Genomic DNA, 24,620 nt, shown 5'->3' on the forward strand with positions numbered 1-24,620 from the left:
AGACAGAAAAATCAGGGGGCATATATATTTTTTCCAAACATAAAACTTTAAAAATATAATGGAAGAAGCCTTATCAACTGAAAACTACTTGAAATTAAATATCTGCATTGATGATGATATTTAGAACGTTTTAACTCACTTAAAAATATCATGTTTTTTGTGAAATTTCGATATACAGTGCCGTCATTAGGGGTGAAATTAGGTCTGAGGGTGAGATTGGGCCATAGAAAAAATGCAGAAATTTGAATGACCCAATCTCACCCTCAGACCCAATGTTTTCTCATGAAATTTTTCAATTTTACTGTTTATGGCGAGGCTTATGGTTATTTCAATGGAAAAACTAAAACGAGAATAAATTTATTTGAGGATTGTGAAAATATGCTCGAGTTAAAAATAAATAGTAGAAAAACTATTAATGCATAGTTCATGTTTAAAAGAATGAAAAAACCACCTTTATATAACAGCAACTAAAATACACTCAACCCCCGGTGGTTGGTCACTTTTTCGTTTGACACTTTTTTAGTTTGTACCCCGTTGGTTGGTCAAAGTCAAACTAAAAAGTGACGAACTGTCACTTTTTGCACGGCGCTCACACTATCAAACAAACGTTTGGTAGTATATATACGCAGAGGAATAAATTTCAAATTGATTTCAGCTGCAGCTCAATTTGACTGCACTCAAATTTTCCATTTCTATACCATGTTCAAGTTTATTTAAAAATCATTTGAATTTGAGTGAATTAGAAAAAAGAAGTTTTTTTTTGCCTAAAACATTTTTTGTCAGATCATAATGTGTGTGTTAGCTAATTGAAATTAAAAAAAAAAACATTTTCTAAATTTTTTGCAACGGCCTTATTTCAAAATCTTTTTTACCCTCAAAACTGATCATTTCCCCCACAAGAGTGCAACCACGTGCGATTTCTAGGTGCAAGCGCGCGCGCGCTTTCTCTTCCACCAACTTCCAGCGTAAAATTTCAAGCTCACTGGGCTAACACTGGCAAGCAAAACGGCTCACATCTCTTTACAAACATGCGCTTTGTTGTGTTGGTGGTAAACAAAATCGTGTCATTTTCATTCAGTCGGTTTTTGTTGCTTCTCGCGGGCGGGTGGAATTTCGGGTTTGGAAAAAGTGCTGTGGAAAAGTAAGGCTTTTTGGATTAAAATGTGATTGATAACAAGCTAATCAAACAATAATTACAGGTTATAGAAGTGTGTGAGGCTTAGCTGCTAAGAATTATCTTCATTCAGCATAAAAATCTAATTTAGGCGGTGAGTAATTTCTAGCTTTGCCTTAGCTAAGCAATTTTCTGTTTATAATTTCGCATTCGAGCATGACGCAAAAATCCTTTAAAAATAGCTTCGCAAAATGCTTCTTATGGAATACTGCCGGATTCGTAATATGGAACCGATTTATGCTTTAGTGCTCTCTCGTAAATCGGGTTTAAATTTATCTCTGCGTCGTCGGCAAAGATTACATAATTTGGAATGATGCTTTTTGCGCTGCTTTTTGCCAGTCGCGTGCCGTTGTCCAGTTTGGTCGGTCACACGGACACATAAACGGGTGTGCGTACCAACACCTTCTCTCTTACCACAAGAACAGGTATTTATGCTGTCTTATGTGGCGTTAAATAATTACAAAACTGAATTATCTAAATTATTAAATTGTTAAGCATTTTCTGTAATTTTCCTAAAAACGCAAGAAATTATTTTTGTCAAAACATATGCAAATGAGACACTTATGCAACCCCAATCCTCATAATGGCGTGTTTCATAAGCGAATCCCTGTCCTGCCTCGAATCCTCCCGATCCTTACTTTCTACCTACCCCCAAACGAGTAAAACTCGAAAGCCACGTCCAGAGGAAGAAAACCGGAAAGTTCGCGTTATTGCTTTTTCCTGATTACACCGAGTTTCTCGTTTTATTGGTCCACGTGTTGTGCGGCGTCTCGTTTGCACTTTTTTTTTTAATTTCCTTTCTACCACAGGCTTTTCTCATCCTCTCATGTAATGTGTCTTCTACTTTTTTTTCAGCTGTGGCTTTGGTTCGGTATCGGCAGAAGCTCTCTCACTAAAATTTGCATTTATTGCTAGCGTGCGCCACCACGGTGTGCAATTGATATGGCTGTCACGGTGAATCAGGTGAGTAATTGATTATTTTTAGTAGATGGTTGATAGCTATGCTGGTTGAGCGTGCGACAATGGAAATACATATAAATCACTTGATAAGTCGATTAAACAGGAGAACAGCATGCAATTTCATCCTGCACCTAATGTTGGCATAGTAGCATATTGAAGTTCAATATATTACAGCTTCTAGTTAAGTACAGAGCTCGCTAGACATCCTTGGGGGCGAAAAAAATAATAAGATTTAAATAAATTTAAAATCTAAAATTCAATAAATCAAATTCAAAAATTCATAATATTTAAAAAAAAATTGAAGGATTTAACAAATAAAATTAAAGATTAAAAAAAATAAAACAAAAATATAATTTATAGTATTTAAAAACTCAATAACTATCTATTTTTTCTATTTTATATTCTTAAATTTTAAAATTCTAAAATTTCTCAATTCCTCACTTTTAAAATTCTAAAATTCCAAAATTCTTAAATTCTGAAATTCTGAAATTCTTAAATTTTTAAATTTTTAAATTCTTAAATTTTTAAATTCTTAAATTCTTAAATTTTTCAATTTTTAAAATCTTAATTTTTTAAATTCTAAAATTCTAAAATTCTTAAACTCTAAAATTCTAAAATTCTAAAATTCTAAAATTCTAAAATTCTAAAATTCTAAAATTCTAAAATTCTAAAATTCTAAAATTCTAAAATTCTAAAATTCTAAAATTCTAAAATTCTAAAATTCTAAAATTCTAAAATTCTAAAATTCTAAAATTCTAAAATTCTAAAATTCTAAAATTCTAAAATTCTTAAATTCTTAAATTCTTAAATTCTTAAATTCTTAAATTCTTAAATTCTTAAATTCTTAAATTCTTAAATTCTTAAATTCTTAAATTCTTAAATTCTTAAATTCTTAAATTCTTAAATTCTTAAATTCTTAAATTCTTAAATTCTTAAATTCTTAAATTCTTAAATTCTTAAATTCTTAAATTCTTAAATTCTTAAATTCTTAAATTCTTAAATTCTTAAATTCTTAAATTCTTAAATTCTTAAATTCTTAAATTCTTAAATTCTTAAATTCTTAAATTCTTAAATTCTTAAATTCTTAAATTCTTAAATTCTTAAATTCTTAAATTCTTAAATTCTTAAATTCTTAAATTCTTAAATTCTTAAATTCTTAAATTCTTAAATTCTTAAATTCTTAAATTCTTAAATTCTTAAATTCTTAAATTCTTAAATTCTTAAATTCTTAAATTCTTAAATTCTTAAATTCTTAAATTCTTAAATTCTTAAATTCTTAAATTCTTAAATTCTTAAATTCTTAAATTCTTAAATTCTTGAATTCTTAAATTCTTAAATTCTTAAATTCTTAAATTCTTAAATTCTTAAATTCTTAAATTCTTAAATTCTTAAATTCTTAAATTCTTAAATTCTTAAATTCTTAAATTCTTAAATTCTTAAATTCTTAAATTCTTAAATTCTTAAATTCTTAAATTCTTAAATTCTTAAATTCTTAAATTCTTAAATTCTTAAATTCTTAAATTCTTAAATTCTTAAATTCTTAAATTCTTAAATTCTTAAATTCTTAAATTCTTAAATTCTTAAATTCTTAAATTCTTAAATTCTTAAATTCTTAAATTCTTAAATTCTTAAATTCTTAAATTCTTAAATTCTTAAATTCTTAAATTCTTAAATTCTTAAATTCTTAAATTCTTAAATTCTTAAATTCTTAAATTCTTAAATTCTTAAATTCTTAAATTCTTAAATTCTTAAATTCTTAAATTCTTAAATTCTTAAATTCTTAAATTCTTAATTCTTAAATTCTTAAATTCTTAAATTCTTAAATTCTTAAATTCTTAAATTCTTAAATTCTTAAATTCTTAAATTCTTAAATTCTTAAATTCTTAAATTCTTAAATTCTTAAATTCTTAAATTCTTAAATTCTTAAATTCTTAAATTCTTAAATTCTTAAATTCTTAAATTCTTAAATTCTTAAATTCTTAAATTCTTAAATTCTTAAATTCTTAAATTCTTAAATTCTTAAATTCTTAAATTCTTAAATTCTTAAATTCTTAAATTCTTAAATTCTTAAATTCTTAAATTCTTAAATTCTTAAATTCTTAAATTCTTAAATTCTTAAATTCTTAAATTCTTAAATTCTTAAATTCTTAAATTCTTAAATTCTTAAATTCTTAAATTCTTAAATTCTTAAATTCTTAAATTCTTAAATTCTTAAATTCTTAATTCTTAAATTCTTAAATTCTTAAATTCTTAAATTCTTAAATTCTTAAATTCTTAAATTCTTAAATTCTTAAATTCTTAAATTCTTAAATTCTTAAATTCTTAAATTCTTAAATTCTTAAATTCTTAAATTCTTAAATTCTTAAATTCTTAAATTCTTAAATTCTTAAATTCTTAAATTCTTAAATTCTTAAATTCTTAAATTCTTAAATTCTTAAATTCTTAAATTCTTAAATTCTTAAATTCTTAAATTCTTAAATTCTTAAATTCTTAAATTCTTAAATTCTTAAATTCTTAAATTCTTAAATTCTTAAATTCTTAAATTCTTAAATTCTTAAATTCTTAAATTCTTAAATTCTTAAATTCTTAAATTCTTAAATTCTTAAATTCTTAAATTCTTAAATTCTTAAATTCTTAAATTCTTAAATTCTTAAATTCTTAAATTCTTAAATTCTTAAATTCTTAAATTCTTAAATTCTTAAATTCTTAAATTCTTAAATTCTTAAATTCTTAAATTCTTAAATTCTTAAATTCTTAAATTCTTAAATTCTTAAATTCTTAAATTCTTAAATTCTTAAATTCTTAAATTCTTAAATTCTTAAATTCTTAAATTCTTAAATTCTTAAATTCTTAAATTCTTAAATTCTTAAATTCTTAAATTCTTAAATTCTTAAATTCTTAAATTCTTAAATTCTTAAATTCTTAAATTCTTAAATTCTTAAATTCTTAAATTCTTAAATTCTTAAATTCTTAAATTCTTAAATTCTTAAATTCTTAAATTCTTAAATTCTTAAATTCTTAAATTCTTAAATTCTTAAATTCTTAAATTCTTAAATTCTTAAATTCTTAAATTCTTAAATTCTTAAATTCTTAAATTCTTAAATTCTTAAATTCTTAAATTCTTAAATTCTTAAATTCTTAAATTCTTAAATTCTTAAATTCTTAAATTCTTAAATTCTTAAATTCTTAAATTCTTAAATTCTTAAATTCTTAAATTCTTAAATTCTTAAATTCATAAATTCTTAAATTCTTAAATTCTTAAATTCTTAAATTTTTAAATTATTAAATTCTTAAATTCTTAAATTCTTAAATTCTTAAATTCTTAAATTCTTAAATTCTTTAATTCTTTAATTCTTTAATTCTTTAATTCTTTAATTCTTTAATTCTTTAATTCTTTAATTCTTTAATTCTTTAATTCTTTAATTCTTAAATTCTTAAATTCTTTAATTCTTTAATTCTTTAATTCTTTAATTCTTTAATTCTTAAATTTTTAAATTCTTAAATTCTTAAATTCTTAAATTCTTAAATTCTTAAATTCTTAAATTCTTAAATTCTTAAATTCTTAAATTCTTAAATTCCTAAATTCTTAAATTCTTAAATTCGGATATTTCAAAATTAAAAAAAAAATAAATTAGAAAATTTTCAAAAATTTCAAAATAGAAAATTTAAAAATTCGAAAACTAAATAAATTTGGAAATTACAAAATTTATAAATATACAAAAGTTTGAAAACTCACAAATTATGTTTTATATAGTTTGAGATTTTAATCATTCAAAAACTATGGAATCCTTAGAATTGCATGAATGGAAGGCCTGGAATTCGTATTTAAATTATAGAATTCAAAAATGAACAAATTTCAAAATTCCAGAATTAAAAAGTGATGATTCAAACCTATTCAAACAATTTTAAATTGCAATGTTTTAAAATGCTATCATTTTAGCCGTCATTTTAACATACAGAAAATCAGTCAAATGAAGATTTAAGACCCAAAGGTTGAGAAATGTAAAAAATCGTGTTTCAAGTGTGCAAGAACTTCGGATAATCGAAAACGAACTGTGTTTGTATTTTTCAAGCCACTAGATTTTTAAATTTTGAAATATTCATTTTTTTTTATTTTTTAGTATTCTTCAATTTTGATTTTTCTTATCCCTGATTTTTTTGTGTTTTCTAGATTTTCAATGTTATTTTTTCTATTTTTTGAGTTTTGTTTAAATTTATTAAGAGTTTAATTTGTGCAGTGTCGGCAACATCAGATGTATGCCTTGAGAATTACAATTAAAACCAAAATAGTCAAATGAGAATTGTCTCGACAGCATCATCCGATTGCTTGCCATGAGAATAAATCTATAACCCTTCAACACATTATGCCATTGGTCGCAACGCTTGCTTACAGCGTATCCTAGACCTTATACTTACCCAAAAACCGTCCAACTCCAATCAAAACTGTTGTGTGGATACCGTGGAGATTTTCCCTTATCCCATTAAAAAAGTGGAGAATCAACACTTTCCGGCTTTCAAATCCACTTCCTTGTTCCTGGTGCGTGGTGAGATGGAAGCAACCATCAATTCCTAGGCAACTTTGGCTAAGCCAATCATCACGTCACATGGCGAAATCCAGTCTGCAATCCGCTAAAAATCACCGTCTACAAGCAAAAAAATTTTTTTTTTAATTTTCGAATTTTGATATTTTTGAATTTTGCAACTAAATTTGCAACATAAGAATTTCTTAATTTTAATTATTTTTTATTTTAATTTGTTGTTTTTTTGATTATTTCTTAGTTAATTTTTCAAATAGACATTAAAAAATTTCTAATTATCAGATTTTTTAATTTTGAAAGAACTTTAAAAGTCATGATTTTTTATTTTCTTAATTTTAAATTGGGTAATTTTGAAACGAATTGAAGAAAAACTAAATTCATAGAACCAGTCTCAAAAATTACCCTACATTTAAAACAAAGCATACCCATATTGAGTACATTAAGTTGATGTGAGTTTCTAGCTTGAAAAAATATTCAAACTGCCTAGTTTTTTTTTGCAATCTTTTTATGGTAAGTTTAACAACAAAAACTAAACATCGCAAAAATAATATAATGGTTTTAATCTGCAAAAAAAAACAACATAAGTGAACAGTAGAATCTAAATCACATACCTAATAAGTATTGAAAAATAAATTTTACGAACATCCCAACTTCACACCACTACACACTCTACCGGCACATTATGCCGACCTTGAATCTGAAGCGTTCTCTCGTGATTGTTGATTTACTCTCAATATTGATGCTCACCCTATTTTTCTCTCAAACTTCCTACTAGCACAATCTCACTCTCACGATCTTCCCCTCTCGTTAGTTCCGCTCAGTTTCCTCTCGCCGTTCTGCCTGGCTTCAGCTGATTGTAACTGTTGTTTGCACTTGGTTCTATGAATTTATATAAACATTTCTTAATTGATTTCGTGAAAACAATTATGAATCGAAATTTCAGTAATTTTCAAAATTTCGCAAAAAATCAAATTCAATTGGTCAACCGAACACGTTACCAACGATTTCAATTATTAATTGAATTTACGATTTCAAATGCTGCTCTCTCATAACTTGCCGGTACTCTCTCCTTCTCTCCCTCTCTCTCGCGGGGGTTTGATTGTTCAACAAAGTTCGCCCCTAATATTTCACTCGAGTGGTCGACCGTGAATTTCAGTCTATCGCCAACGTTCCCCTCACGTGGACCAGTTTTCGCGTGTGTTCCGGGTTATTCCGCTGTATTTTGACACCGCTTGATGTCTGCTGTTTGATTCTTTGGTGTGTGATTTGAGATATTAGACGTAGAGAGAGAGAGCGAGCTGAGTCATTTCTTCGCACGAGAATGTCCGATTTTGATGTAAGTGTTTAGTTTTTTTTTTCTCCTGTACAAATTTAGAAGTGTTATTCTGCTAAGATTTTTGCAACTTGGGAAGACCACTTTCGTTACGCAATGTTTAGCCCGTGATTGTCGCGGCGCAGCGTTCCTTTTATCGCCTACTGCGTCCCAAGTATAAACAAAAAATAACTTGCTGACCCTCTGGTTTCCAAGGTGTATAATTTAAATTATTTTTTATAATTTTGTCTCTAAATTATTTGTTTGTTCAATTTTATGATCAACCTTGATTTTTTGTACGCTTTATGGCATCAATTATTTAAACTTTTGTAGAAATAATTAAACGTGTAAACGCTTGACAGCTATCTACACGCTTAATTTGTTCTATAAAATAATAATGAATTTTCGACAACTTTTTATGCAAAAATGTGCCCCAAAAGGGCCACACTTTGCATTTCTTGACACAAAGTGTCAACTTCAATTTGTCAGTGACACGTACAGCGCAACCTCATTTTTAAACAATTATTATTTTAAACCCAAAGTTTGCGCTGCTCATTTCTCGCAATCGCATTTACCCGGCCCAAAAATCATCACACCGCACCGGTGCGTTAATATTTATTACTGTTTTAATCAATATCACAGCACCGAGCAAATTAGCAGAGTACGGTTCGCTTGGCACGGGTGACTGACAGCTGGGCGGAAAAAAATCAGTTGATCACGGGGAAAAGTTTTGTTTTTTCGCTTTCTGGGCCAAAAATCCACTAATCCGCTTGTCGCGCGAAGTAATTAGGCGTGTTGGTTTTATTTCTTTTTTGAGGTGGAAAGTTTTCGATTCGTTTTACGGTTAGTTTTTGCTCTCAAATTGGCTTTAATTGAGCTTTGAGTGATACGTTTTGAGTGTGTACGCTGACGTTTAGCTAAACGGTCATTTCGAATAACTTAGATTTTGTTAAATACATTGAATTGTTGCAGATTTTGATGAGTTTTTTTTTTCAAGCTTTAGTATATTTGTTTAATGAATGTATAGTAATGTGGGTACATTTAGTAAAAAATGCATGTGAATTTGTTTGCTCCAGCTAATGCATGTTGACTGTTAATTAAATAACCTTTTGTCATAAATACTAGAAATAAAAATGTCTAGCAGAATTCTGTTAGACTATTCTTGGAGTTTTTTTTAAAAAAGGTTTTATAAACATATAAAACACAATAGCTTATAGGACCTTTTCAAAAAATAAAAAATAAAATGGAAACTAGATTTTAACTGGAAACCATTTCATAATTAATTCATTTGCTACATTTAATCTCATCGGAGAAACAGCCGATTTTTTTCGGCGATGATCAATAATGCATTGTTTACATTATTAATTTTCGATCATTTCTTTCGTTTTATTTTCGCACCGGTAACCTTAGCGGTTTTTTCACACTACTAAATCATGTCAAGACTTGTCTTACCGTAGGTCTGACTTTGAAATTGTGCTTTTTATGATATGTCTAATTACCTCAATAATAATTTTATATTTTTTTTTATTAGGTATGCATTTTACAGATTGCAATGCAAAATAACTTTATTTAAATTTTAAATATACCAAATTGGGTCGTAACATGAAGCTTAGATTGCTGATATTATTGTTTACAGCGATAAAGCTTATTTTTCTGAATTCAATGACCCTTTGTACGACCACAAAAAGTTTAAAATGGATTTTTAAATCAATTTTGAAAAATTAACCTCGCTGTCTTTCTTGACACAAACGCAACAAAAAATGTTGTCTTGTCATTTTTTTGCATTACCGTTGTACATAAAAAATGACATAGGGCTTTAGTACCCAATTGTATAAAAAAAAATGATAAAAGGTTTTTAAAAATAGGATTAGTACAGTAACACAGTCCAACAAGATTTTGTCTCTGAGACGAGAATATGTGTTCCTTGTAGAATTATGCCTGCTGAATCCGAATCTGGGTCCAGAATTGCTCCAAATGGTCCCAATTTTGAGATACACCCGTTTGAAATGTTAGTTTAGGCCAAAATTAGCTACTTTGTCGACTATTTTACAAAAGAACTATTGAATAAACAAATAAACCAATACATGAATCTTAAAGTTCACGTTCTCCCCTTCCTGAAACACCCCTGGTTTTTAAAATTTGATTGTTTCTACGCATATTTATAGCCATTTTAAAATTATTATTTGATTTGCATGCAAGTTGGAAAAACTTGAATGAGAACCAACTGAAAATATAATTTTCAAATGGATATAATTATGCGTAGAAACTATCAAATTTTAAAACCAGGGTGTTTCAGAAAGGAGAACGTGAACTTTAAGATACAAGTATTGGTTTATTTGTTTATTCAATATTTCTATTGTAAGATAGTCGACAAAGCAGCTAATTTTGGCCTAAACTAACATTTCAAACTGGTGTATCTCAAAATTGGGACCATTTGGAGCAATTCTGGACCCGGATTCGGATTCAGCAGGCAAAAATCTACTAGGAACACATATTCTCGTCTCAGAGACAAGAAACATTTGATTTTTTGTTGAACTGTGTAATCAAACAGTGTATTTAGGTCACATTTCCAAATTTCCTATTTTTAAACTGCTTTTATGTTAAAAGTATTGTATGTAAAAGTAAAACTAAAGTATGTCATTTCTAAAACGGCCCATGTTTTATAGAATTTGAAAAGACCGGTGCAAATATTTTTAAAGTTTTTTGTTGCCCCTCTTTGAAATCGGCCCAAAAAATCGGAGGATTTCTTTTTCAAAATGTCCGTGGTAATAAACATGCAATCAATTGAAATGTATTTAATGGACCTGTTTAAGAATAATTCAATTTTTTGTTTTGTGAAATTGGAATGTACGTACTTCAAAAAGTTTTTTTTTGTTTAGAACTGGGATTTTTTTTAACTTTTAATTAAAAAAAAAACAACTGTACTGTGTTTAATGCTTTTTACAATACTTTTTTCACTTAAACGTTGATTTTTGTTGTTTATTGTATCCATCTTGGCATCGGCTAGAGTAGAAAAACATAAACTTCAAAAAATATTAGCTACAGCCTAAATGACATAAAAGGTCACAAAAACTCATTTTGAAAATGCCATGTTTGGAAAAATACAATAACTATCTAAAACTGATCACTTATTTGGTTACCTACAGAGCAGTTCTCTAGGATTTCGGTCATTCGATTTTTTTTGTATTTTTTATTCCGACTGAAACTTTTTTGGTGCCTTCAGTATGCCCAAAGAAGGCATTTTGCATCATTAGTTTGTCCATATAATTTTCCATACAAATTTGGCAGCTGTCTATACAAAAATGATGTATGAAAATTCAAAAATCTGTATCTTTTGAAGGAATTTTTTGATCGATTTGGTGTCTTCGGCAAAGTTGTAGGTATGGATACGGACTACACTGGAAAAAAATAATACACGGTAAAAAAAATTTGGTGATTTTTTTATTTAACTTTTTAACACTAAAACTTGATTTTCAAAAAAACACTATTTTTATTTTTTTTATTTTTTGATATGTTTTAGAGGACATAAATTGCCAACTTTTCAGAAATTTCCAGGTTGTGCAAAAAATCATTGACCGAGTTATGAATTTTTTAATCAATACTGATTTTTTCAAAAAATCGAAATTTTGGTCGCAAAAATGTTTCAACTCCATTTTTCGATGTAAAATTGAATTTGCAATCAAAAAGTACTTTAGTGAAATTTTGATAAAGTGCACCGTTTTCAAGTTATAGCCATTTTTATGTAACTTTTTTCAAAATAGTCGCAGTTTTTCATTTTTTTTTAAATAAGTGCACATGTTTGCCCTCTATTGAAAAAAATATTTTTGAAAAGCTGAGAAAATTCTCTATATTTTGCTTCTTCGGACTTTGTTGATGTGTAAGCTTGTGTAAGCTTAGTCTCTAATATCAGTGGGATTTCTTTCATTTTTATTCCTTTTGCACAGAACGACACCATTTAACTTTAACTCCAAAATATGTATTCTTAGATTTTCCTTAAGCTTATGGCAGCATTTCACTATGCTTCTAAGATATGCCCCGTGGCATTTTGGTTGAATCTGTGCATCGTAGCACTTACACCGAACTCTCAACTCTAACTGCTAAATTCAACTCCCACTCTCAACTCTCTCCTACTTTCAACTACCCCATTTCAACTGCCCTGATTCTAAATCTAACTTAGGCTTTTATACTCCGAAGCGTTTTTAGTCAAGACGCATGCGCAATATTCATCTCTACGGGAGTAGCTCAGCCACGTGCGTTTTGACTACACCGCGTTGATCTTGAAATCTTTCTGCTCGAAAATTCTCAGCAGGGATCCTGGCAGAGTTCATGACCCTTCTATTTTTCGTTTTGTGCTTTTCCTTCCATCCTCCTACTGTATATATTTATGTCTTAACCTACGTGCTCCTAGAAATATAACACTTGACTCGTGTCAACATGTGTTAATGAGTGCATCTGAAGATGTTGCACTTCGTCTGATTGTAAAGACCAATCTACTTCTGACAAATTCTTCCCTGTTGGTCGAACTAAAAATCTAAATTTATATTCTGATTAACTGAGGGTCGCTACATTGATACGACCTTTAGTTGCTGAGATATTGCAATGCAAAGGTTTAAAAACAGGAAAATTGATGTTTTCTAAGTCTCACCCAAACAGCCCACCATTTTTCAATGTCGATATCTCAGCAACTAGTGGTCCGATTTTCAATAATAAAATATAAAACATTTGTGAAATTTTCCGATCTTCTAAAAAAAAATATTTTCAAAATTTTCAAATCAAGACTAACATTTTAAAAGAGCGTAATATTCAAAGTTTGGCCTTTTTGAAATCTTGATTTAAAAATTTTGAAAATATTGTTTTCGAAAAGATCGGAAAATTCCACAAATGTTTCATATTTTAACATTGAAAATCGGACCATTAGTTGCTGAGATATCGACATTGAAAAATGGTGGGCTGTTTGGGTGAGACTTAGAAAACATCACTTTTCCTGTTTTTAAACCTTTGCATTGCAATATCTCAGCAACTAAAGGTCATACAGTGGACTCTCTCGTTGTCAATATTGAAGGGACCGTCGAGAGCGGGAGTTATCAAATTATAGAACGAAAAATCAAAGCAATCTATTTGAAGGGACTGAAAAATTTATTGACAGCTGGAGCAATATTGATATCGAGAAGATCGATAGCCAGATAGCCAGCACTGTATCAACAAAGTCCGATAAAGCAAAATATAGAGAATTTTCTCAGCTTTTCAAAAATATTTTTTTCAAAGGTGGGCATACATGTGCACTAATTTAAAAAAATGAAAAACTGCGACTATTTTTAAAAAAAGATACATAAAAATGGCTATAACTTAAAAATGGTGCACTTTATCAAAATTTCACTAAAGTACTTTTTGATTGCAAATTCAATTTTACATCGAAAAATGGAGTTGAAACATTTTTGCGATCAAAATTTCGATTTTTTGAAAAAATCAATATTGATTAAAAAATTCATAACTCGGTCAAAGATTTTTTGCACAACCTGGAAATTTCTGAAAAGTTGGCAATTTATGTCCTCTAAAACATATCAAAAAATAAAAAAAATTAAAAATAGTGTTTTTTTGCAAATCAAGTTTTAGTGTTAAAAAGTTGAATAAAAAAATCACCAAATTTTTTTACCGTGTATTATTTTTTTCTAGTATAGTCCGTATCCATACCTACAACTTTGCCGAAGACACCAAATCGATCAAAAAATTCCTTCAAAAGATACAGATTTTTGTATTTTCATACATCATTTTTGTATGGACAGCTGCCAAATTTGTATGGAAAATTATATGGACAAACTAATGATGCAAAATGGCTTCTTTGGACATACCGAAGGCACCAAAAAAGTTTCAGTCGGATTAAAAAATACAAATATTAAAATTGAAGAAAAAGACCGATTTCGTAGAGAATTGCTCTACAGCGATGAAATAATCATCATCAAAAGAAAATCTTTGGATGTTCATCAAGAGAAAAAATCCGAAGGGAGCATGGCTCTCCTCTTTCGCACACGAAAGATCGGTAAAAAGAATTTAAAAAATCATCATCTTGATTATTCGGCGAAACATCTTTTTCACTACTACACTTGCAAGTGTAACGACACCCGTCGAAAAATGACCTGTCATATTTTGTAGATGGGCAATGTGTGTAAACAAAGTGAAATAAATATTTGGTGCCTAACATTTCAAAAGGGCACATAACTTTTGTAAACTATAGTGTATCCCATTCACTCGAATGACAGTTAACATAAGGTGTGAAAGGGACAAACTCTTGTCTAAAAAAGTTAAGTGCCCTAATGAAATGGCAAGCACGATTTCTGAGTGGTGCTGACAAGGAAATTTACAAAAAAAAATCATCAGCAGATTGATTTTCTTGGAGAATTTCGGGAGCGATTTTCTTTTGTGTAATTTGCCTCCTCTCTCTTTCGCGGGTGAAGAATGTTCGCAAGCGAAATTGATTTTTTCGCGATTATTCCATCCCTGGTTACCTATATTTCAACAAGCACCGTTTCTTAACGATTTCAAAACAAATACATTGTTATCCATATAATTCCCTGGGCTTTGTTATAATGAGTGTCATAGGTTTGATGCTTGTTTGGCAAAGAGTATGATTTGATTCGATGTGGAATTAAAATCGAAGTGTTCAGTATATTGCTGAAGCTTCCATTTTTACACATGGACACCACTTCATGCTGCGAGAACCCACTTTGGCGCAGTCTCAGGGCTTAATCGATGGCCGGTAAGCTGTCATCGAGACAAGGAGGTTCTCCGATAGTGGAAATATCACATTTGTACAATGAACCGCTACATATGTGATTTTTCCCTAGCTTAATGTGGGTGTCAGGTTAAGATGCGGGTTTTTTATTTTATTATTTTTTTTTATTTAGTTTTTTAAATTTAGTTTTTGTAGAATTTAGGATTTTTACTATAAATATCAACTTGTTATACTTTGCCTTTAGTTATTTAGGGACAAAATTAGTAACAGTGAATTTAGTAATTCTATCAGAATCGGTGATTTTCATTGAAGTAGCATAAAAACCATTATGATTTGTCAAAATTTTCGTAGAGTCTCGATCAATCAATAGTGAAATGATATCGGACTAAGTTCGTTGATCTGTTGAACTAACGGTTGTCGGATTATGATTGTATCGACCATTGTTGCGAATCGAGGATCTACTGGAATTATGACGATCAAATGGTCGTCTCTTTTTCAATTCACGACTTGTAAATGTGAACTGTTATTAATTTTTATTTGTTTTTTTAAAGAAGCCAGACAGGTTTTACAAAAAAACGTTTTTTTTTGCTATTAATTAAAATGTCGGGAATTTGAGATAAGCGTAGCTTTCGGATATGTTACTTTAAATCTTGTATTCAATTCAAGTTAGGTAGTTATCCGCAAATGAAAATTTGGACTTATATGAATAATTGAACATTTTGGACTTATGAATAACACACAACTGTGCATTTATTCTAGAGTCAGATCCATACAGCGTCATTGTTTATTTGGTCGAAGTGTACTAATTCATTGGCAGATCTGATTCTAGTTGTAATGTACGACAAGACTACTGACGGACGTGACAGGACGAGGGCCCAGTTTAGAGGTTTCGACATCAACGATGTGCGGCTGGATCACTCTCCCAAAAAAAAAAAAAAAAATACATTGTTATCCATATAATTTTTAAAAGTTTGCTCATGCTTCAACGAATTTTTAACGCTTTGATCCCTATTTTGATATCTTCATAATGGGAAAAATATCAATATTTTTTTTCTGTAGCAGAATTTCAATGTATTTTTAAAAATTCCGATTTTTTTGGGCAATCACGAGAGCTGTTATTTTTTTACTAAGCTTTATCAGATGCTTTATATTTTGTTCCTTAGATCAAGGTTTGTTTAGAATTTTTAAAAGTAACCTGACAAGTTAAAAATGATTATATACATTTTGTGCCTTTTTCCAAAAGAACGTTCAGAAAAGTCTTGAAAAAATCAATTACTGGTCTAATTTCAAGAGAAGAATTTTTCGCAGTCACCGTCAAAGCATTTAATCAACTTCATTATCTCTTCAAACAAGCAACTCACGACGCCGTTTTCCCAAATCATCGTTACTGCACCTAACACTTATCTAATCTGACCGTCTCTCGCCTCGTCTATTCCAATTCCAGGTCGTCCCCGTGGCAGTAGGCGTACTGGTGGTCGTAGCCGGTGCCCTCCTCGCCAACTACCTGCTGAAGAAGGACAAATCCAAGTCCGGCGGTGGCAAATCCAGCGGCGGCGATGCCAAGAAGGCGGCCTCGTCCCAGCTGCGTACGCTGATGGACCCGCAGGAAAAGTACATGCTTCCGCTGATTGAGAAGGAGGAGCTGTCGCACGATACGCGGCGGTTCCGGTTCGGGTTGCACTCGGGAGAGCACGTGCTGGGGCTGCCCGTTGGTCAGCACATCCACCTGTCGGCGACGATCAACGAGGAGCTGGTGATTCGGGCGTACACGCCGGTGTCCTGCGACGATGACAAGGGCTTTGTGGATCTGGTGGTGAAGGTTTACAAGAAGGGAGTGCATCCGAAGTTCCCGGAGGGTGGCAAGATGTCGCAGCACTTGGAGAGCTTGGCCATCGGGGACAGGATTGCGTTCCGTGGACCGTCGGGACGGTTGCAGTACCTCGGTGGGGGCAAGTTTTCGATTAAGAAACTGCGGAAGGACCCGGCTCAGATCTACGAAGCTGATAAGGTCAGCTTGATTGCCGGTGAGTGTTGTTTGCTGTTATCTCGGCGTTTATATTTATTCTGTTGGCGGTTGTGGATGTGAGGTGATTTCGCGCGCCCGGTCGATTCAAGGTTCAAAGCGTTGGCGCAGCTGTTTTTGTTGCATGCATTAAAATGGTCTGCCTCACTCAATCAAATTGATGTCACCAACACCAACGCGTTTTAATAAACCTAATGCGTTTATTCACAGGTGGAACTGGAATTACGCCGATGTTGCAGCTGGTTCGCGAAGTTCTGAAGAAGGCTGACTCCGACAAAACTCAACTGTCGCTGATCTTTGCCAATCAAGTGAGTTCGACCTGGCGAACCCAGTCGTGTCAATTCTTTAATCAACGATTCTTAATTTCAGACCGAAGACGACATTCTCCTCAAGCCCGAGCTGGACGACCTGGCCGCGCGCTACCCCGAACAGTTCAAGCTGTGGTACACGCTGGACCGTCCCAACCCCGACTGGACCCAGGGCAAGGGCTTCATCACGGACGAGATGATCAAGGAGCATCTGTTCGCCCCCTCCCCGTCAACGCTGGTCCTGATGTGCGGCCCACCGCCGATGGTCAACTACGCGTGCATTCCGGCGCTCGAGAAGCTGGGCTACCAAATGGATCGTACCTTCGCCTATTAGGAACATCACCCCCTTCCCAGCCAACCAAGACATTGAAGAAAAGACACCCCGACGCGTTCACCACACACACAACTGCATTTTAAACTGCCTGTAACCTCACACGTGCATGCGTTTTAGCTGACTGGCTTGACTGTTGTTGTCGTTTTTTACTTTGCGCGCGATCATCGTTTGGAGGTGTGTTTGTCGCCGTCGCCTGGCCTTAAAGTGTCGTAACCTACGGTGGGGGGAAACGCAGCACCCCTCTCATCACACAAGTACTTCTAAAATCGTCATAGGGACTCAATCGGTTTGCGGGAAGCGCACCACAATAATCTTGAAGAGTTAGGAACTGTTGAAACGCTAAACGTTTTTTAGGAAGTTGTAATCCAAATCTACTAGGGCCAAGATATTTATAACTAATACTATTAGTAAGGCGCTTGATGTCGCTGTCCAAGACAATGAAATTACTGTTATGTAGTAATATTTAGATGGGAACGAGGTTCTCGAGAAGGAATACAAAATTCCCCTAATAAATGTAGTGTATTCTACGTGGCTTGGAATGGTCTGTTGTTATCCGAAACTCTTTGCTCGTGGTTCATCCTTCTCTTTCATACATTGATCTCACTCACGCCGCCAAAAGTTCGTCCTAAGCACTCGCCGTTCGAAAACCTCAAGCGCTTGCATGTCCTCCTCGAGCATTGTCCACGTCTCGTGCCCGTAGAGAACGATCGGTCTTATCAGCGTTTCGTACATGGTGCACTTTGTACGCCCGGAAAGGTGACCAGACCGGTGATGATGTGTCTTCGAATTTTCCTGCTGCAGTTGTTGTCCGTCGTTACCAACGATCCGAGGTACACAAACTCCTCCACAACCTCGAACTCGTCCCCCTGGATCGTCAAGCTCGGTCTTAAGCGAGCCCTAAGGGACTCGGTTCCTCCTGCCAGCAGACACTTCGTCTTCGCCACATTCACCTTCAATCCAACTTTCTCCGCTTCCTGCTTCCATTCGGTGTACTTCCTAGCCACCTCCTCGAACGTTCTGCCTGGATCGGTTGATAATCATTCCCCGCATGTTGAAGCCCGCTCGCCTCACAACACCTTAAAGTCCAATGTTGAAACAGAGTCCGGAGATACCGTCGCTTTGTCGCAGTCCCTTGCGCGATTCGATCAGGTCGGACATCGCACCCGAGATCTTCACGCTGCACCGTGCCCCGTCCATTGTTGATTTCACCAGTCTGATCAGCTTCCCAGGAAAGCCGTTCTCGTACATGATCTGCCGTAGCTCTTCGCGGTCGACCGAGTCGTACGCGGCTTTGAAATCGATGAACAGGTGGTGCGTCGGTATCTGGAACTGCATTATTAGGTGGGGTAAGGGCGTTGCTATCTTCGCAACTGTTTGTACGACTCCATGGGTGTTTTGCAGCAGCCACTGCTCACTTCTCGGGTCAAATCGCCTGACATTGCTGGTCGAACCAGCCGTCCCGGAATTCTGTTCTGTTCTGATCCTCCTGAAAAATCAAGGCTTTCGAAGAATGACGACACCTCAGATTCCTTAAAAAGCTTAAAATTTTATTAGTTTCTTACAAGAATGGTCGTTAAAATTTAGTTCTCCACTGCTCTGTCAAATAAAAACCTCATACTTACTACAAGTAGGGGAAATTCTCGTATGTTTGGCAGGTTAATCACTCGCTCCTAATTCCATCCAATTTGCTGATTTTCACTATTTAAACAACTAATTTTGCAAGACTTTTGATAGAAACTTGCTTGCTCGCTTCTCATTGAGCTATTTATCACTCGATTTCAGTTGAAAACGCTTTTAATTAGCTTTAATTGAATGTCAAAGTTCTGACCTGCCAACATTAGAGGCACGCTGGAATTAGATGCCGTTCCCCTACGCTAACTTGGACCGAAAATGAGATTCGTCTCACGTTCGAGCCTAAAATGGACGGATAATTTTATCATAAAAATACCGAATACCTCCCTACAGCAGCATTCGCCCAACGACCGCAACCGTTGCCAGCAACGCTGCAGCAACCTTCCAGGACACCCCATCCCGTCCCGCCCCGTTACAGCGATGATCCAGGAAGCAAAAACAGAACGTCGTCTTGCTGAAGTGGTCCCGCCGCACGTCCAACTCCTTAATGGAATTGTTCACGTAATGTGCCAACTGGGCGTCGTGCGCCCCCGGCCGACATCCCTCGTACTTGTCCGCCGGGATGTCCGTCCGGAAGCCCTGCAACGAGCTGAGGCAGTCCCGGGTGATGGTTTCCTGAGCTGAAACGAGACATTAACGAGCTTTTAATGAGTTCCACACGCTCAGACATCCTCCGAAACTTACTGCCCTTCCGCTCGATCACCTTCACGCAGATATCGTCGTCCTCCGGGCAGGCTTCGCCGAGGTAACCGATGCCGCGCCAGTTGAACTCGTCGCCGCAGCCGGGTGTGGCAGACGTGCAACGGTAGCACCAGATCGCCGATCCTTTCAGTGAAGAACGCAGTTAGTAAACAAAGTGGTTTTGCGGCCCAAAAACAAACCTTTTTCGACGGCAGCGAGCAGGACCAGCAGGGGCAGCAGTTGTTGGAGTGCTGGCATGATTGTAAGGCACTTTTTGTACTGTTTTAAACTTAAAATTAATAAAAATACGACATTAATACTAATGGAATGTAAACAACGCCCTGCCCCTAATTAAATATGATGGTTGCGTCTGAGTCATAGCGATATGAAACGTCAAACACAGGTACAATGGCTGCGTACTGTGTGACTAAACATGACTTCCATTTTGACAGTTTTGTGTTCAGCGTGCACGTCAAGAGAGGAAAGAGCGCGAATTTGGAATCAAAACAAACTAAATAAAACCAACGGAAATTTTGTTACCCGTTTGTTGCATTAGTGTAATTTTTAAGGTGTTTTTATTAAGCTCAATAACTTCGTAGGAGAAAGATGGGCAACGAAACGTTGGTGGAAAACTGGAACAGTATTATTCCACACAAAATCAAAGTTTCTGAGTTGGAACATCCGACGGAGTCGTTCGTGTTCAGGTGTTTGCTCAGCTTCTTTCGGATGATGAAGTACGACATGCAGGAGTTTGAGAGTGTAAGTTTGATTGTTTATCTTTTAATTTGTGTTCATTGTTTATTTGTGTTTATTGTTCATGTACTCACATACTAGCCTTAGAATGTTTATGTCTTGGATAATTATAATTACAAACTATGTAGTAATTCCGAGAAAAAAATCAGAACCTGCGGGACATATAACATAAACCACTTTGGTTTGGAGCGTTGACAACCCTTCCTCCCCTGCTGAATCTGTAAAACGTGATCCGTTTACAGAATCCTTTCCTGCGGTTAATGCAGCGCAGTAGACCTGGCCTGTTCGGACTGGCTGCGTCATTGTTCGATAAGATTGTACATTTCGATTAAATTGGTAAGAGACCAAGAAGACCAAAAGACACTGAAAATCAACAAATTGAGTGGAATAGGACTAAATCCTTAACAAGCAAAAATAAACCGTCATCAGGGGTGCACTTGGGACTGGGGTGAGATTGGGACCCAATATCACCTCAGAACCAATGTCACCCCTGATGACGGTATGAGATGTTTCCGTTGATCGTTGTATGAAAAATCCTTAAAATGTTTCTGTTTATTTAAACTAAGATGTTTTTCTTATTTGGTAATTTTCTATAGAAAAACAGTTTAAAAATATTGAAGCTACGAATGTTGTTCAATATTGAAAACATAAGTTTGTTTGAAATGTTATCCAAAAAAAATCTACGTTTGCATTGAGTTTTTAAAATTTAAATTGAAATTTTCACCCTGACGCTAAGATATTCCATGTCAAGATAGTAAACATTAAAATTTTAGAAATTATGATAAATTCCAAGACTTTATTAAAATTTAATGTGTATCTTGAGTTCAAATACAATAATTTGAAATAATCACAAACTTATTTTCTTTGAATGTTCAACAAATCACTTTTCAAATACAACCTGGGGAGCAAAAATCGGTTGAAACGGTACGGAGTTATGTTCGGGTTTCATTATTTTGACCAGGCAACTCCTAAATCATTTTTGAAATCGATCAGGCCCAAAGTTTGTTTTTGGCCATGCTGACCTCACTGAGGGAAGGCTATGAAATCACTCGTAAAATGAACTTTTTAGTTAGATCTCCTAGACCTACTTTCATTTGTACATATCGACTCAGAATCACCAGCTGAGCAAATATCTCGTCACTGGCTGAGCCGATTTTGACCGTATTGGCCTCATTCGATTCGCCTTGGGGTCCCATAAGTCCCTATTAGGTTTTACAGCGTGACGTCACGAGCGCACACGCACACACATTTTTACAGAGACACACGTGCAAAAAATGTAAACAGTGCAGCCAAGCTGTCAAATTTCTAACCTCAAAACCGAGTCGGTGTAAAACCTAATTGAAATGTATAAGATTAGGTAAAGCACATCAAAAGTTATGCTTAAAAAACTGCTGCGCATATAAATTTCACAGTTTGCAAAAAAATGTGGTTTTTGCATGAAAACCTGCCATATTATATATTTTTAGAAAGGTTCTGAAATGACCTTTCTTGTGGATTAAAAATTTTCAAGATCTGACTTACCTATCTAAAATTACAAGCAGTTTAACAAATGGTCGCGTCTGATCGCCACGAAAAAGCCGTGAAGAGGGATGCCATTTTCCTCAAAGGCGGTGTCTGTATAATCTTGACAAAGAGTCTGTAGGTAGTCTGTTTTTTTACTCATCACTTATTTTTATTAGGACCTCTTAGGTGCTGCGATCACGTAAGGGGAGATCCATAAACCATGTGGACACTTTAGGGGGGTTGAAATCACTCTATAAATAAGAGGAAGGCACCAATCACCTAAAGGTGGATTAAGTAACGTTTTTCGTGGGGAATTGCTGCTTATTTACAACTTATTGATTTATTTTGACGATATTGAAATGGTAATTTTATTAATGGTTGTGATGAACAAGACATTTCTTTTTCGTTTGCGATAGCGAGAAATTTTATATGGCCCTACTGCGTTATGTTTACCGTTTCAAAGAACCTACAGGGAGGAAGGATGCGTGGACATACCGTATCAATCGCTGTTTATGTTGTATTTGAGATGTAATATGTGAGGCGATTATTTAAAATCGAATCAATATAATAAACTATCTTATTTATCTTATCGATTGCCTTAAAAAATCGTTCAACGCCTTGGCAAGATACTTTTGGGTCATCCGAAAGACCAATAGAGATAAGTTGGGATTAAATGAATTTATTATAATTGCTATTTTCTATACTCTTTTAATTCTAAAAAGATGTACAACGAGTCCAAGGATTCCACGTTCCAGAAGCGAACCCAGCTGGTGGCCCACATCAACCACTTCTACCAGCTGTGCGTCGGTTCCAAGCAGCACACGTTCTTCTACGTGGACCTCATCAAACCTTGTAAGTTTGACCGGTGCATCTTCATCATCTTAGTAGAATAACGATGATCAATAATATTTGTAGCCCCCAAGAAGACGATCCACGTGCTGAACCACCTGCTAAACTACTTGTTCTACGTAAACATGGTCCGAGACGACACGATCGAACGCGCCACGGCTTGCACCGCCAAATATCAGGAACTATCCGTTCGTATGAACCAGAAGCAGCGGGAGATCGAGGACCGCAAGATTAAGATGAGTAATGTGAGGTTTTTGATAACTACTTTTTGAGATTTTGGAGGTTCTTATTATTTTTAAATTGAAGATCGAGCAAAACATCAACAAAATGGCCGACCAGGTGCCCCAGCTGGAGCGCAAGAACGAGAAGCTGCGCGAACAGAAGAAGGAACTACAGGAGAAGCTGGCGGCGATCCGGGCTGCGGACGCCGAGTTCGTGGAGAAGGCAATCAAGCTGAAGGCGGACTTTGCGACGATGCGGGATCAGCGCGTCGAAGACGATGAGGCGGCCGCGTTAATTCAGAAGAACGAGGAGCTGGAGCTGGAAATTGCCGAGTGCGAGCGGCAGGAGAAGAACCTGCAGCAGACAAACTCGGAGTACGCGACGTTCATCAGCAAGATCAAGCCGTGCATCTTGGAGGCGGAGCGGATTCTGCAGAATCCGTTGGATAATACGTTGAAGTGAGTTTCGGCGACGGTGCCATCCGAGCCACATTGCTATAAAACGAGCTCTTTTAATCGACTATTTTCAACAGATCCCTCAAGAACGAGCTCGACACGCTGCAGCTCAACTGCCACCGGCTCGAGGTGGACCACGCCAACAAAAAGACCGTCCTGGAAGCGCTCCAGAAGAACTGCGAAGCGATCCGGAAGTACGTGGACGAAAAGAGCAAGGAGCTGGCCGCGTGCCAGAAGCAAAAGCGCAAAACCGAACGGCAAACCGTCAGCGATCTCAGCGAGAAGCAGCTGCAGCTGGACGACCTGACCGAGCAGAACGAACTCTACACCGGCCAGATTGCGGCGCTGCGGGACGAGATTCGCCTCATTCTCCAGATGGCGGACTATGCGATGCGATTCCTGATGCGCGACGGCATCGCCACCAAAACGGGGGCGGGACGAAAGTTCAAGTGAGACAATTTCAAACACAAATACAATCCATGTTCAAACAGAGTTTGCGTGTTTGTTTCATGTCCTTTCTGCGACGACGGACCGGTGCTGGTGTGGTGTGTGTATTTGCACAGTTTTAAGTGGAGCAAATCCCACGGGGATGGGGTCGGTCACCCGCACTTCACTTTAAATCGAAGGATTAAACAAAGTTGATCCTTTTCCCCACAGCAGCGGTGGAGTCCTTCCGTGAAACAAACAGCAGAAGCATTCTCCCTGCAGGGGGTGATTCTCACCGGCAATTTTGAGGACAACTTTTCCGACATTTTCGTATCGTCGTTCGTGTTTCGATTGTTGTCCGTGTTATTTTCCTGCTCGCTTTTGTCGGTGTAGGGAATTGTCGGTGCAAGCACCGGATGGTTGGGGAGAGTATTATGTGTTTTTTTTTTTTATTTTTCCCTTTTTGTTTAAGGAGTGCAATTTTCAAAGTCTCGCTGGAATTGGCTCAGTTGTCGTGTGAATGAGCAAAGTTTGGTAAACCGTTCGGTTTGGAACAAAAACCGTTTTAGTTGGAATTTCAGGCAAACGAATATTAATGTACATTTTAGGGTGGTCCAAATCCGGGCTTCCTCGGGGCTACCCCCTGAAATCAAATTTTAAATTTGAAGTTTGTATAGGAAAAATCGTCAAAATGTTTGGAGAAAAACTACTTTTTTACTT

General features: G+C 34.7%; 3 protein-coding genes across 4 annotated transcripts; 2 read left to right on the forward strand and 1 right to left on the reverse strand.

Moving 5' to 3' along the window:
- Positions 1 to 1,060: 1,060 nt before the first annotated feature.
- LOC6032305 (NADH-cytochrome b5 reductase 2) lies at positions 1,061 to 17,906 on the forward strand. Of its 2 annotated transcripts, XM_038254914.1 has the most exons (6): positions 1,061 to 1,141; positions 1,200 to 1,268; positions 2,030 to 2,137; positions 16,159 to 16,738; positions 16,948 to 17,045; positions 17,107 to 17,906. In XM_038254914.1, the coding sequence occupies exons 3-6, from the start codon at positions 2,117 to 2,119 to the stop codon at positions 17,377 to 17,379; spliced, it is 972 nt and encodes a 323-aa protein (XP_038110842.1). In that variant the 5' UTR covers positions 1,061 to 1,141; positions 1,200 to 1,268; positions 2,030 to 2,116; the 3' UTR covers positions 17,380 to 17,906. The 2 variants fall into 2 exon arrangements, with proteins under 2 accessions (XP_038110842.1, XP_001842937.1); XM_001842885.2 differs by lacking the exons at positions 1,061 to 1,141; positions 1,200 to 1,268; positions 2,030 to 2,137 and adding an exon at positions 7,817 to 8,008.
- A 999-nt stretch (positions 17,907 to 18,905) lies between these two features.
- LOC6032304 lies at positions 18,906 to 20,069 on the reverse strand. The gene is made up of 4 exons (XM_001842884.2): positions 19,893 to 20,069; positions 19,696 to 19,836; positions 19,252 to 19,631; positions 18,906 to 19,009 (listed from the first exon to the last, which is right to left on the reverse strand). Exons 1-3 carry the CDS (start codon positions 19,948 to 19,950, stop codon positions 19,339 to 19,341), a joined length of 492 nt encoding a protein of 163 aa, XP_001842936.2. The 5' UTR covers positions 19,951 to 20,069; the 3' UTR covers positions 18,906 to 19,009; positions 19,252 to 19,338.
- Positions 20,070 to 20,242: 173 nt separating this feature from the next.
- LOC6044272 (myosin-13) lies at positions 20,243 to 23,966 on the forward strand. Its single transcript, XM_001861770.2, has 5 exons — positions 20,243 to 20,451; positions 22,671 to 22,800; positions 22,864 to 23,042; positions 23,104 to 23,477; positions 23,552 to 23,966. Exons 1-5 carry the CDS (start codon positions 20,299 to 20,301, stop codon positions 23,925 to 23,927), a joined length of 1,212 nt encoding a protein of 403 aa, XP_001861805.2. The 5' UTR covers positions 20,243 to 20,298; the 3' UTR covers positions 23,928 to 23,966.
- Positions 23,967 to 24,620: the final 654 nt, after the last annotated feature.

The sequence above is a fragment of the Culex quinquefasciatus genome, chromosome 2 (genome assembly GCF_015732765.1).
Source record: "Culex quinquefasciatus strain JHB chromosome 2, VPISU_Cqui_1.0_pri_paternal, whole genome shotgun sequence".
In the NCBI taxonomy this organism is placed as follows: Eukaryota; Metazoa; Arthropoda; class Insecta; order Diptera; family Culicidae; genus Culex; species Culex quinquefasciatus.